A 12,794-nucleotide genomic window follows, 5' to 3' on the forward strand; every position below is an offset into this window, starting at 1 on the left:
GCTACGGGACGTCGGACTCCTCCTTCTCTCGCATGAGGTCATCTGTGGGAAGGATCAGCAGGAGAACAAACCAGATCTACCCCTCCTTCCTCCTCCTCCTCCGCTTCTTTTCTTCTGCTCTCATTTCTGTGTGCATGCCTCATGGACATGACAGGATGCTAGAGATACAAGCTGCAAGCATTTAGTTTAAGGAGTGTGAAATTCTCTAAAACTTCACATTTTCCTTCTTCCGGATGCTCCCTTTAGAGGTCGCCACAGCGGATCATATGCCTCCATCTCACCCTATCAATGGGGTCCTCTTCTGTCACACCAAACTTTTGCATATCCTCTTTCTCTAGATACATGCTTCTCAGGTTTTTCTCCTGCTAAGCAGCTCTATCTTCAATATCCTTTGTCTACTATATCCACCATCCCTCCTCTGCACACTTCCAAACCATCTTAAGCTCTGCCTCTCCAACTTTGTCTCTTAAGTCAGCTGGATGCAGTTTTTCCCATCCTTATAAAGAGTACAGTTGCACAATGCCAAAATTAGCACCACTGCCTAACACTGAGGCCAGAGTTCAGTTTAATGATTGGTTGGAGAAACTTGCAGTCAGTCTGAGACTGAAGAAGTCACTTGGATGGGAGATGAATCCAGAGGAAGTGCATCAGCTGTCTGTGTTTTCTTCCAGAAGCCTTCTGGGAATATATGTAGAAAGAAGAGAACTCTAAAATGAAACTTTAAGGTGCTTAAGTGAAATTAAATCGTGTGATGAAGTTGGAAGTAGTGAATGGACCTCGGACTGAGATTAGTTTTCCATACAAAGGTATTTGTGTTCCAAGCTCTTTCCACATTGCCAGGAATAAATCTGTTGTAAAATATTGAAGAATCCATTATTTATTTAGGTCGACCAAAAGTTGCAGAACCTAAAATGCTGCAATCAAGCCAAAAGTGTCCAGTCAGATGAAACTTGCCTCGCTGTCCACAACACTGAATCACTGTTATTGTGTATAGCTATTGTATTCTTACAAGCTACGCTTCTGACATCTTCAGGGTGGTCTTTTTGTTTTCATATAATTGGAAGAAAAGCAATAATTGGATGCTTTGGTCTATACAGTCTTTAACAGTTTCTGACAATTTTATATACTAATATATATATTACTATATTAACATGGTTACTTGTTTCAGATCCTAAATGGAGTTTTACTCTGCACTGATAACTGATTGCAGCTATGTGCTACTTTGCAGTTGTCGATTTTACATGTGAACATTAAACTGTCTGTAAAATATATGCATGGCCCCATTAATCCTTCCAAGAACATAAAGAGTAACATGGCAACAGATGGGCTGGCTGCTGCACCAACACACTGCTTTGCATTAATGCTTTCTGGTCATCCTTTTTCAGCAACAATATTCACTCTGGGCACATGTAGGCAATTTAAAATCTCCAAACTCTCATAGTCAGCTGATAGCTAAATACATTAAATTGCCAGTTGTCTCACTGTTTGCAAACTTAGCAAGTATGCTGTGTAATTTCCTCCTCGACGATGTGCATTAGAAGGAGGGAAGTTGAAACATGAGTCAGAGCTTTTATGTAAATGAAGTCTAATTGGTTTAGGTCTGTATTAGTGGCTGCTGAAAGCAGGATGTTGCTCATTGGCTTTGTGCGTACTGCTGAATCATAGTTTGACCATAAACCTGTTGACTTTAACATTTTAAGATTACAGCTTGATCGAAATGCTAGTTTTACATAGAGTAATAAATATAAAAATAAGTATTTCATGAACTACAGCACATGTGTCAAATTAACTGCAATTAGATCCAGAGTAAGGTTTTCCATACGGTTTGACTCAGTCTGGTGTGGCAAGTGAAGTTCGTAGTGCACCTTAGTCTGCGGTGACCTCATGAGGTAACATTGTTTTATGCAGCTTGTTCTGAGTGAAAAACCTTAATCTCAGCGCAATCTTGCAAAAGTTTTTTGTTTTTTTAACACCAATTCGTTAACAGCAAGAATATAAAGCGATATGATGATAATTGTTCTACATTGTGCTGAGGTGACAAGAGTCTGCTGTGAAAAAGGAATGATTACAGAAATCTTAGTTTTGGTGGAAAATGGGGTCTTACATAAAAAAAATCTTTACATTGTGATATTTTCTGCATTTTGCAAAAAAGAAAAATTCCAGATTCCAATAAGACCTGAAAAATAGACTCAGACTTCATCTGATGCACTGAGCACTTCTTCTCCACTCATCTCGTTGCACTCCCCGTGTATTTAAACACCACTGCAGCATGTCATTCAAATGTTGCCTTTTCCCCCGCTAGATTGCGTGAACTCCCGTCACCCTCCAACCAGTCACGGCACATGGCTGCCCCTCCTTGGGCCTGGTTCTGCTGGAGGTTTCTTCCTGTTAAAAAGGATTTTTTTCCTTCCCACTGTCGCAAAGTGGGTTCACTTAATTTCTGTTTACTCCAGAATATTGGACAAAGCACCAGGTGACTTTTGTGATTTGCACTCCGTTGTGTTCCTGCATGGAACTGAAAATATCCAGCAACAAATACATCAATTAAGTCACTTTGGTATTCTGACATGAATCCACACAAATGTCTGTCATTCTTGTGTGTGCTCAGCATGCAGTACTCTGGCTGAGAGAGATTTGTTTACAGTTTTTATGTTATCCAATCTGTTTCAAACTCCTGTTTGACCATCTGTCTCTTGCAGCTCATCCTGAGGAGCAGAAAGTGGAAAGCAGATTAGTTTGTTTTCTCCAGCTTTCTCTCTCTCTCCCATCTACCTTGTGAAATATGGCACCTGCAGTTTGAGTTTACTAGCCTGCATTCAAGAGACATCCCTGAAAATGATTAAAACCCAATAGTCACAGCACCTGTCTGGTTCATCTTGCACAGAGGTGACCTGTAGCACAGCCTTGACACTAAAAACAATAACACTTTTCTGCAATCCCTTTTGACTTTCACTTTCCAGACACGTGGAGTCTTGGTGGTTTCTGCAATTTATCCAACATATTAAAAGAAAGAAAAATCACCACTACGTAGTAGTATTGCCAAATGCATATGGAGATACCGAACCCTGGAAAAGGTTCCGAATAATGGTCAAGATATAGATCATGGACAGGCTCCGAATGGAATCGGGGGCAAAATGTTCTAAAGCAAAGATCAGCTCCGTGAATCCTACAAGACCAAGCTAGCTTTTATGGAAGAGTTTTGTTTTTTCCCTTTCATCCATCTCACTGTTTAACTATGACTCACTGCACACACATACTGGGATAATTAAAATAGTTTGGCTACATAAAAGGTGGACTTGCTGGAACGTTACGATATCACGGTTCAGTCACTATATGAAAGAGGCCAGATGGATAGACGCAAGCATATATTATATGTAAATAAGTAAAAGGTAAGTCAATAATTATAAATAAGCATATATATTGCATAGATGCACGCAGTTTAGAGATTGACTTGTGAAATCCATGACCAGATAGTCTGGTTTATTAAAGTTATAAATGGCCATTTGCTGCCCCCTTGTGGCCATTTTAGAGTGTATGAACGGAAAACTGTACCAAGAAATAAACAGAGACAACACAGTGATGGCTTGCAGTCCCCCTATTTTTTTTAATAAATCTAATACAATTGCCATGCAATACAAAGTGAAGATTCCCCTTAAAAGCACCCTTATATAACTCAGTAACTTACCCCCTCCCTTCAAATATACTCATACTCACCAAATGCTTTTGTTTTCTAATCAGATGACAAATACAAATATAGAATTCTATTATTATGCCAGAAAAGATGCATTAAGTGCTGGTTTATAGTATTCACATACAAGCATGGCCCCAAAGAGTTTTTTTTTTCTTCCTTCTAAGTAAACAAAGCTTGAAAGCTTTCACTCCATCAACACTTTACAGGCAACCTGTCAGTCTCAGTCTCCTCACGTGTCTAACACTTCACATTGGTGTGAAACGGCTGACTTAACATGGTTCCCTCCAGGGCATGCCCGAAAAAGTTCAATACTTCCTCGGCTGCTGGATGAAAACGATCCGAGGGGAGTGCGACTTCTCCACCGCGGGGCGCACCTTACTGTGCCTCACGCTCACAGGTGTTTCTGGGAAGTCGTGGCTCAGCTGCAAAACATCAGGAAGGAGGTTTATTATCCACAATACTTTGAAGCACTGCAACTAACCCAGTTGGCTCGGAAAGGAATTAACTCGCTTTTTTAAGAGTTAATGCTTTGTTTACCTTGTCGAGGGTTCCTGTTAGAAGTATGCCAACTTGTTGCATCCTGTTGGGGGTGGCAAGGGACCTGCCACACAGGTTTTAAAACAGAGTTATACTCAGCTTTAAAGCAAAGTTAGTGACCTATATGATCGAAATGCTGCTGGGCATTCTTGCACACTAATGTTTGAAGCTAAATTTGTTTTCAGCTCAAGCACATTTACTGCAGAGTGTGAGCATACCTGATTTTATCAGACTTCCTGGTGTCCTTTTCTGGAGTTGCATGGGTGGCATTCTCTTCCATGCCTTTCTTGGCCACCCGTTTACCCCCGGCCTTTACTAGTGATGCAAAAGAGGAAAGAAACAAAAAACAATCTGTGTCAAAGCAGTGTTTTACAGCGCATTTCATGCAACTGAGACAGAGGAGTGGAAAGTGAAAACCACAAAGGTTTTCAACTCCTTTCTCTCACTTTGTGCACTTGCAGTTCAAGCTTATGAACACTAGCATTCATTCAAAAACCTGTAGTCACTTCCCTGTCCGCTTCATTGTGCAGAGGTGATCTATAGTCCTAAAAACTATCAAACACTCTGTACTTTCTTAAAATCTGGACACATGATAGTTTCTGCAGTCTGTCCCTCATAATAATGAAATAAAATTAATGTGCCAGAAACTGCACAATTATAACTTTTTTGGGGACATTAGAATGTCAAATACCATGTTTAACTTTGGGACCTTACAATACTAATTCAAAATTTAAACATGGCGTCCAACCCCCCCATATAGTAATGATGCAAAAGTTCGTACAAACTAAAGTATCACAATATTTTGCTTGTCAGATCGTCTTCGTAAACAGATGAGTGACAGCGCTTCAAGCTGCAGCTGTTAATGCAAAGTTAACTACTGTTCCGCAGCTTTGCACGAATAGCAGTGCACGGTGCACATAACAGGCCTCCCTTCAAACAAAAGCATGCCGATGACACTTCTTGCACTTTAGTACTCCAATGCCACAGCAGCCAGTCAGCTCCAGCTATCGCACTTTTGCATACTGCGTGTCAAATTAACGGCAAAAGTTACGTTACTTTGGTGGGGAAAAAAACTGCAGCGGGGTCGACTCGCTCTGAACGACTCTGTAACTGGGTCAAGGAATGGAAAAACAACAACAAAAACTCTCAAGCTTTAATAAAGTTTTAAAATATAAATAAATAAAAGAGCAGGCAGCTATCAGAGAGACACGGCTTACCTGCCGGAGGGTGGCCAGCTTTCAGCCGAGGAGCCTCCTTCGCTCCAGATTTGGGGAGTTGTTGCACCATTTCTTGAAAACCTTCCGCAGTGAAAGCACCAAACTGTCCTCGACGCCCACTCCGTTGTTTTTATTCTCTACAACAGAGATGACGTCCCGCGAGGCTACAGGAAGTTTGCGGCCAGCGAAACGCCTCTTTGTTTTCTTTTTTTTCACCTTCTTTTTTCTTTTTCTCTACCCGCTGATAGTTTACCGAGAAAATGAAACTGTACACTAACTGTTTGCGGTTTGCAGCACGATTTAACTGCAGCTGATTTATGTTACTGTTACTTGATCTTATTTTGAAAATATTTTCACAAAACTTCGAGATTGGCAACAAAAAGAGTTTTAACCACACTTAAACTATTTCCAGGTATGACAGCCCACAGACACAACCCCCCAGAGGAAGTTTTCGATTGCACGAATATTTTCAACGAAGAAGAAAATAACACTGTGCCATTTTAAGGCAGATATTTTTTCATCACATTAGACTCTTTTATCCAGCATGAGGATCCAAAGTAAACAGCGATAGTGCCCCCATGTTTAAAGCTGAAGCGCAGAAAGGACTGTCAGATCTTTGCATGTGTACACACTAATGTTTCTTTATGTTTAATGGAGAAGGTAAGACTGACTAGAGGTAAAGTGTGTCATCCCAACAAGCAGAAAAGTGACAGAAACACACTGGAAAGTATACCTGATTGGATATTAAATACCCATGCTAGAGCACACAGTTACCTGCGCAGTGTATTGAGCTGAGCCGTTGTCCACTGTAATGTCTGCTGTGATACACGTCACAGGTTACAGGTAATACAGATCAGTCTAACCATAACCTGAATCATCTGTGCCTTTAATGCCAGGTTCTTCGAATCTGTGACTTTGCTAAGTTCTGTGACTGTACAGCAGTTTCCTTGAATATACAGGTTTGAAGCTTCACAGCTTATGCATGAACTATGGGGGCATTAATACTGAAAAATGCGTCTGTTGTTGCCTTCCCGGGTATGCACAAGCTGCAGGCTAACTGTCAGCTGGCTTGTGTTAATTTAACTGAAATGTTGGTAATGTGCAGCACAGTGCCAAGCTGCTTGAAACGCGTGGGCCTTAAGGTGGACCAGCTTTGTTTTGTTCTGGGAAAAAAGAAAAGTTCGAGACTTCATTATTTTTCAGTTTTAGTATATTTTCTTGCTTGTATTTTGTGCATAGAAAAGGGTGCCCTAACACGTTTTTCTTACCAATTACAATGAGACTGTTTTTTGCAGTTCTGCTGCATGTTTTATTTTTTGCCATCTAAATATAACAAAGGTTGCTGCTATGTCGGTTAATGTGAGTTATATTTATAGCTGTTGTTTTGTTTCTTAACTCCTACCTTTATTCTGTGTGCCAAAAGGCTCCAGAAGAAGGAAAAGCTGCTGATGTGCTTAGTTTCCTTTTCCTGTTTGTGCAGTTGGCAAGCTCCAGTTTATTGTATTTTAACTTGAATCTTCTTTAGTTCTAGTTTAATTTGAACGGTGGCTGCGCTTTTGGTCGGGTCTGGCTTTTTCTTCCTTTCTTGACAGCATTTTTTTCTCGTTTGTGCTCAAAGTGTTTTTTTGGTGCATAAAATAAAGTCTAAATACTGAAAAATAAACCAACCCCCCCCCCATAAAAAAACCAAACCTCACAGGCACAACTGGAAAAACATAATTCTTCCTCATCCCAGCTGAACCCCATCGCAGTTATAGTATTACTGTACCTTTTAGTTATCAGAACCTTCACCGTAGATGAAACAAGGAAAACAATAAAGTAGATCATATCGAGAAGTACAAAAACAACTAAATCAGTTCCAATAGTTAAGTATACAACATACCAAGAATAAAATGCATGTACTATGTAGTGCAAAATTGCAGTATCAATGCATTCATTCTTAAAAAATAATTGTCATATAGCATCACATTTCTTAGCACACTTTCTTGCATAAAGCAAACTTTCTTTAAATAATGTATAAGTGTATTAAAAAGACTGGAGGTAAATTTTCCTTTTGTTTAGGAAGTCATTTAGCTAAACTCTCATATTTAGCTAGCTGGCAGCTAGCATGTAAGCGCTATCTTGGGGGAGGTCATTACTGCACTTAATAGTTTTGTGGATATTTCTGCAGTGTATGAAACTTAAATATTGTTTTAGACTAATATAAAGATTTGCCTCGTTTGTTGGCTGATGGTGTGACTTGTCACTTATGGGTTCAACATGTAGTCCTAAACCTATTTAGCCTCCTAAGCAGTGTGTACTATTATAAGTAGTTCTCTAAACTTAAGCTGGTTCTTCAAGTCTTCCTCCCAGTCAGAAGATCCAAAATGAGTTTCAAAAAGGAATAAAGTATCCCGAGAGACCCGAGATTAAGTTTCCGAGTGGAATTCAAAAGAGAGTTTAGGGAAATTAGTGCTTTAGCATTACTCCATCAATCGATATAAAAGTATGAGGTTGTTGGGGTTTTTTTTTGCAGCACATCAGACTCTGGATCTGCATTTATTGTTATAAACAGCTGACTTCTTAATTAGATATAGATCAATATAGATCAAGACTGAGTGAAAAGTGTTCATATGAACTGTATCCAGATTTTTAAATAATGCTTCACAATGATATTTGGACCTGGATGTAGGCTGAGATCGGGTGGGGAGTTTAAGCATATCGGATTAGTTCTCCATCTCTAGGGGCTGTGCCATGAAATCCCTGTCAACAATGCTCATATAACATTAGCAGCTTTTTTTTTTTTAAAAAGTCCTTAAAGTTATGGGAGACAGTCCTGGCTCGTAGCTGTGCTCTTACATGCATTTAAAAGCAGATTACACATTGACTTCACCTGTATTTATTCTTCCTCCTGATAAATTCAGTAAGCTCTAACATTCTGAATTTTGTTTCAGAAGAAACTGCAGTGAGGGGAAAATTGGGTGTATGAAGTCATATGTGACCCAGATTATTAGGTACTTTAATTTGCGTGCATTTACTTTGAGGGGTAATGAATTAAATGAAATTAGGGGCTGGGATAATCTCACTGCTCAGTGTCTTTTGTAGGCCGAAGCCAATTAATGGTTGGTATAAACGTATGTATTCCCTTAATGCCAGCTTTACTATAAGCAGCACAGTCCATAGAGTTGCAACTACTTAAGCAAGAAAGAGGCCCGTCTCATGTGGAAGTGTAGCTGGTTTCTGAAAGTGGAGGCTGGTGAGGAAGAGGAATATGAGTAAAAATCAAATTCTTTGATGATCTGAAAAAGAGAGATAACCCCACTCCAACCCATCAAATACCTTCTGGGCATGAAACAACATTAATTATGAGATCTAAAGGATTTTAAATTGCTTTTGTATGCAAATAAAATTTTTTTTAAAAAAAAGATGAATATAGATGAACTTGAACATCTTAGTTTGTCTGCAAGTATATAAAGCTGTTCAGTCTGGTGATTATAACACGCTGTGTTGTTGTTCTTTTAAAAAACTTTAAGTTTACCAAACTTTCAGCAGTGTGTTTATTCAAATCATTTTAGGCCTAAAGAGCAACTGTATTTCATCTTTTAAGTAGTACTGGCCCCGATCCACAGGCAATTGAACCTTGTCAGTATTCCAGCTCCATATTTTTTTAAATTATTGACCTATTATTGAGTCACAGTTCAAAAACAATTTTTGCTGATCTCATATTGAGGCTCAGTGCCTTGGAAATTTTTTATTTACATCAAGTTAACAAGAGACGATTAGTTTATCCCAGTCCATTTTTTTAAAAATAGTGTATGTATATTGGATGGGAAGGAAGTACATGTCTCTAATATCGTCAGGTTTTTACTTATATTTTACACTGATACATGGCCCACAGTAGCATATTTTAATTTCCTGACACAGTGAATAACTGCTGCTATCTTTCTGTCACAAATCATCCCTGACCCTCGTCACCATTTTGCAGAGTTTGTAGCGTGACAGAAAATCATCCTGGAATCTTTCATCTTAAATACATTTGCACCACACGTCGCTCGTATTCAGCATCGATATTTGAAAAACATTTTAAAACAAGGTTTTTTTCTCCGTCCCAAGAGCACGGTTTGTCAGTCGAGGTGTAAGCACAGAGTCCGCTACCGATCAGCGTTGGTTGCTGTGCTCCAGGGTGCCACACGGCTTTTATAAAACACAGGTGGTTTAAGGCTCACTACTCATGTCTGTGTAAATACATAAAATATGCTTCCCAGGCAGGATAGAGGATATTACAACCAGAGCAGAAAGGGTTTGATCTCCTTTGGATCTATTCATTCACTCTCTTTGCACACGTGGACAAAATGTCAGTAAACTGGAGATGCAAAGAAACTCTCACACAGTTTAAAAAACAAAACTTGACCTTTTATTACGTTGTCGTTGTTGTGTTATGATGCCATCTTTGTCCACATATTTCTTTGTATATTTATATATCTTTAGAGACCTAACATGGCACAAGTTTCTTTTTGTTTTTTTTCCAACCAGTGCTGTTGAGTGTAAACCAGGTAACATGTTTTTTTTCTGTATTTACAATAAAACGAAAAATGTACAAGACTCCATGGCATTACACAGTTTCAACATTAAGTACAGATATAATTTGATCCCTCTGTACAAGCTAACATCATTAGTTAACTATTTTTCATTTGATTATTTTTTTTATTTTATATTTTTTTTTAATTCATTTTTTAAACAGATATGAGTTCATGATCCATTTTGGCTTCAGCACATACATATTCCTCCAGTCTCGACTCTTACCGCGGACCTTCGTTTACATGACTCACACCTTTCACCATGCTATCACAGCTAAGAGTTTCAAAAAGAAAAATTAACCTAACATCTAGACAGTAGGACGCATGTCTCCTCACTGTAGTGTCCCAATATCTGCTCTCAACAGACTCACAGCATGATTCCATCTTTCTCATCTAAATAAAAAATAATTAGAAAAAAAAAAAGACATTCCTTAATTTCCTTCTTTGGCTCACATCCCATCTTTCCATCTGTTATCACTCAGTTGAACTCTCCTCCATACACACACATCCACAAAACAAACATGTATGAAGCCAAGTTCGTGAAAAAAAAAAAGTTTGTCATTTCCTGTGTGTTCCTCGCCTCTGCTGCAGGGTGAAGACGCACCCCAGTCACAAACCGAAGTGATGGTGAAACGGTAGCACCTCCAGACCTATACCCAGGAGTCTGGAGAGCCGGGGTACTGCTCTGCCCTGAACGAAGGCGTCCGTGTGGTAGCGTAATAGTCCACGTAGTTACAGGTGGATTTCAGTCCATGAGGCTGGGAGCTGAAGGTGGGAGGGTACGTGATGACCTCCTCCAAATACGAGTCGTCGTAGCCGTGTGGGTGCTGCAGGTACATTCTGTATGTATCGTAGTTTCTCCTGCTCGGCTCATCTGAATAATACAGAGGCTGCAAGGAACGAGAGGCAAGTATCAAGAGTCAGTTCTGAAAACTTGAGTTTTACAACAGTCGTTACGTTAAAGATTCAAACTTACACTCAAAAGAAAATAAAGGTAGCAAATTTAGCCTTTGCTGTCCCCATTCCCCTGCCAGCATTTAAAGTAAATTAAATTAGCTCCACTTTAGCCAATTACATCCCAACGCTTTGTGAAATGTAATGCATAATTATTATTAAAATGTCCAATCATTTCACATGCAACATTTACAGGAGGTCATTTCTCTGCGCCACAAGTTTTCAAAAATCCTTTAACCTTTACTTAATTAGGCAGTTTTCACTGATGTTTGCAGCCTTGGCCGTGCAGCACTTATTTCAAAGCATTATTCAGATTTCATTATAAGTTTTAATGATAGTTCTCGTGTAGCTTAATTTAAGTAAACAAACTTTATTTATCTTCATATTGTACTGCTGCTTATACTTTCAGGAACACTTACACCTCACTATAAATATAACCACACTACACGGTAACATTTTGGGAAAATTTTAATTGCAAATCTCCACCTAGATGATTAGAAATCCACCTACAAGCACCTGTAAACATTAGCTTCTCAGCGTTAAAGAGTAAACTGACAATTTAAACAAAATGTTGTGCACAGTGGCTCAGAAGATGCTGCCCAGAGACAGAACTGCAAAACAAATGTGGCGTTACACTGATTCATGTCCACAGTAGAGGATCGCAACAATGTCAGTGCAAGACATATGTAGGTACGTGTACTTATCCTTTTCCTTGACTTACTGTAATGTCTATGTAAACTATGTTGTTAAAGATTTTTCACTTTTATTTGAGGCAAAAAAAAATATGTATATGTATATTTGAGTGTTGAAAATAAAGTAAAGGCTCTCTCCCCATTTGTTTATACACTCACTGACCTTTGGTACTAAGGGATCTAAAGGGTACAAAGAAAATATGCCCCAACACCATTACACCACCAGCAGCTGTCCAATTTTTGTGAGCGTGTGCAAATTACAGCCTCTGTTTCCTGTTCTTAGCTGCGTCGCCTTCCTTCCCCATTCGGATTCATCTTGACCTCGCCCCCAAGCCTAAATGCACTGAGTTGTTGCCATGTGATTGGCTGATTAGCCGTTTGTGTTAACAAGGAGTTGTACAGGTGCACCTAATCAAGCGGACAGTGACTGTCAAAACAACAACTCAGGGGCAGACTTTCTTCTATAAGCCTCAGCAAGAGAGAAAATAAGATTTTAAAAAGTTAACTATGCCTTTAAGTACATAACGCTTGTTCATCCTGTCAAAACACAAAAAATATCTCAAATCAATCTTCTGTATGGTGGTAACAAAATGAAACGGCATAAACAAACATCTCAGCAGATTCAGGACAAACGCTCGTTAGTGTGGCTGGAGATTTTTCAGACAATAGGCTAATCAATTATCTTCTCGCCTGCACGTCTCTGGCCACTAATGCAACAAAAACAGCTTCAAGGTAAATGTTAGAAATCCAACAAAATGGATGGGATTTATAAATGTCTGAAATGAATAATGACCGTCTTTAGCCAGAAATGTGAAGCAATGAAGGACATAAGAGAACTCTGTCTTTGTGCAGCATCTCCTCCCTCCTGCCTCCTCTCCGTGCCTGTTATCTGAACGGGCACACATGGATGTGTCCAACAGAGACAAGTGCCTGAGACGTACCCAGACCATCCCAATCCCAGCAGTCACATTCAATCTCACTCAAACAATAGCTGATGTGCTGGGTCATTCGCAGCATTGTCATTCATCCGGGGTGGAATACGTGTCAGTCTCTTTGTATTAGTCAAGCGGGTTAGAAGGGTTGGTCGTGCTTATACAGTGCAGCGCAGGGATCTCAGACATGTGCCTTGTGCCAGCTTATATCACCA

At 39.4% G+C, this 12,794-nt stretch overlaps 2 protein-coding genes across 7 annotated transcripts in view; both read right to left on the bottom strand.

Annotated features, from left to right (window-relative positions):
- Positions 1–3,584: 3,584 nt before the first annotated feature.
- On the bottom strand, positions 3,585–5,608 carry dap1b (death associated protein like 1b). 2 transcript variants are annotated; one of them, XM_035906760.2, is made up of 4 exons: positions 5,446–5,608; positions 4,447–4,543; positions 4,229–4,295; positions 3,585–4,113 (listed from the first exon to the last, which is right to left on the bottom strand). In XM_035906760.2, exons 1-4 carry the CDS (start codon positions 5,513–5,515, stop codon positions 3,997–3,999), a joined length of 351 nt encoding a protein of 116 aa, XP_035762653.1. In that variant the 5' UTR covers positions 5,516–5,608; the 3' UTR covers positions 3,585–3,996. The 2 variants fall into 2 exon arrangements, with proteins under 2 accessions (XP_035762653.1, XP_006788604.1); XM_006788541.3 differs by having other exon boundaries at positions 4,229–4,292; positions 5,446–5,605.
- A 4,207-nt stretch (positions 5,609–9,815) lies between these two features.
- Positions 9,816–12,794, bottom strand: part of pkp4 (plakophilin 4) — a 95,994-nt gene continuing 93,015 nt past the window's right edge. For all 5 annotated transcript variants that reach the window (XM_087830187.1, XM_087830190.1, XM_087830188.1 and 2 more), the window contains one exon: positions 9,816–10,891. In XM_087830187.1, the coding sequence (XP_087686313.1) occupies positions 10,652–10,891 (240 nt within the window). In that variant the 3' untranslated portion in view covers positions 9,816–10,651. The remainder of the gene's footprint in view (positions 10,892–12,794) is intronic.

This window comes from Neolamprologus brichardi, chromosome 16 (genome assembly GCF_056152115.1).
Source record: "Neolamprologus brichardi isolate AB-2024 chromosome 16, ASM5615211v1, whole genome shotgun sequence".
NCBI lineage: Eukaryota > Metazoa > Chordata > Actinopteri > Cichliformes > Cichlidae > Neolamprologus > Neolamprologus brichardi.

Bases quoted from the DNA above. Each gene is read 5' to 3' on its own strand.
- dap1b (XM_035906760.2), bottom strand. From the start codon at position 5,515: ATGGTGCAACAACTCCCCAAATCTGGAGCGAAGGAGGCTCCTCGGCTG. The intron at 4,296-4,446 runs GTATGCTCACAC...AAACCTGTGTGG, and splicing joins AGGAAGTCTGATAAAATCAG to CAGGTCCCTTGCCACCCCCA. The intron at 4,114-4,228 runs GTAAACAAAGCA...GATGTTTTGCAG, and splicing joins TAACAGGAACCCTCGACAAG to CTGAGCCACGACTTCCCAGA.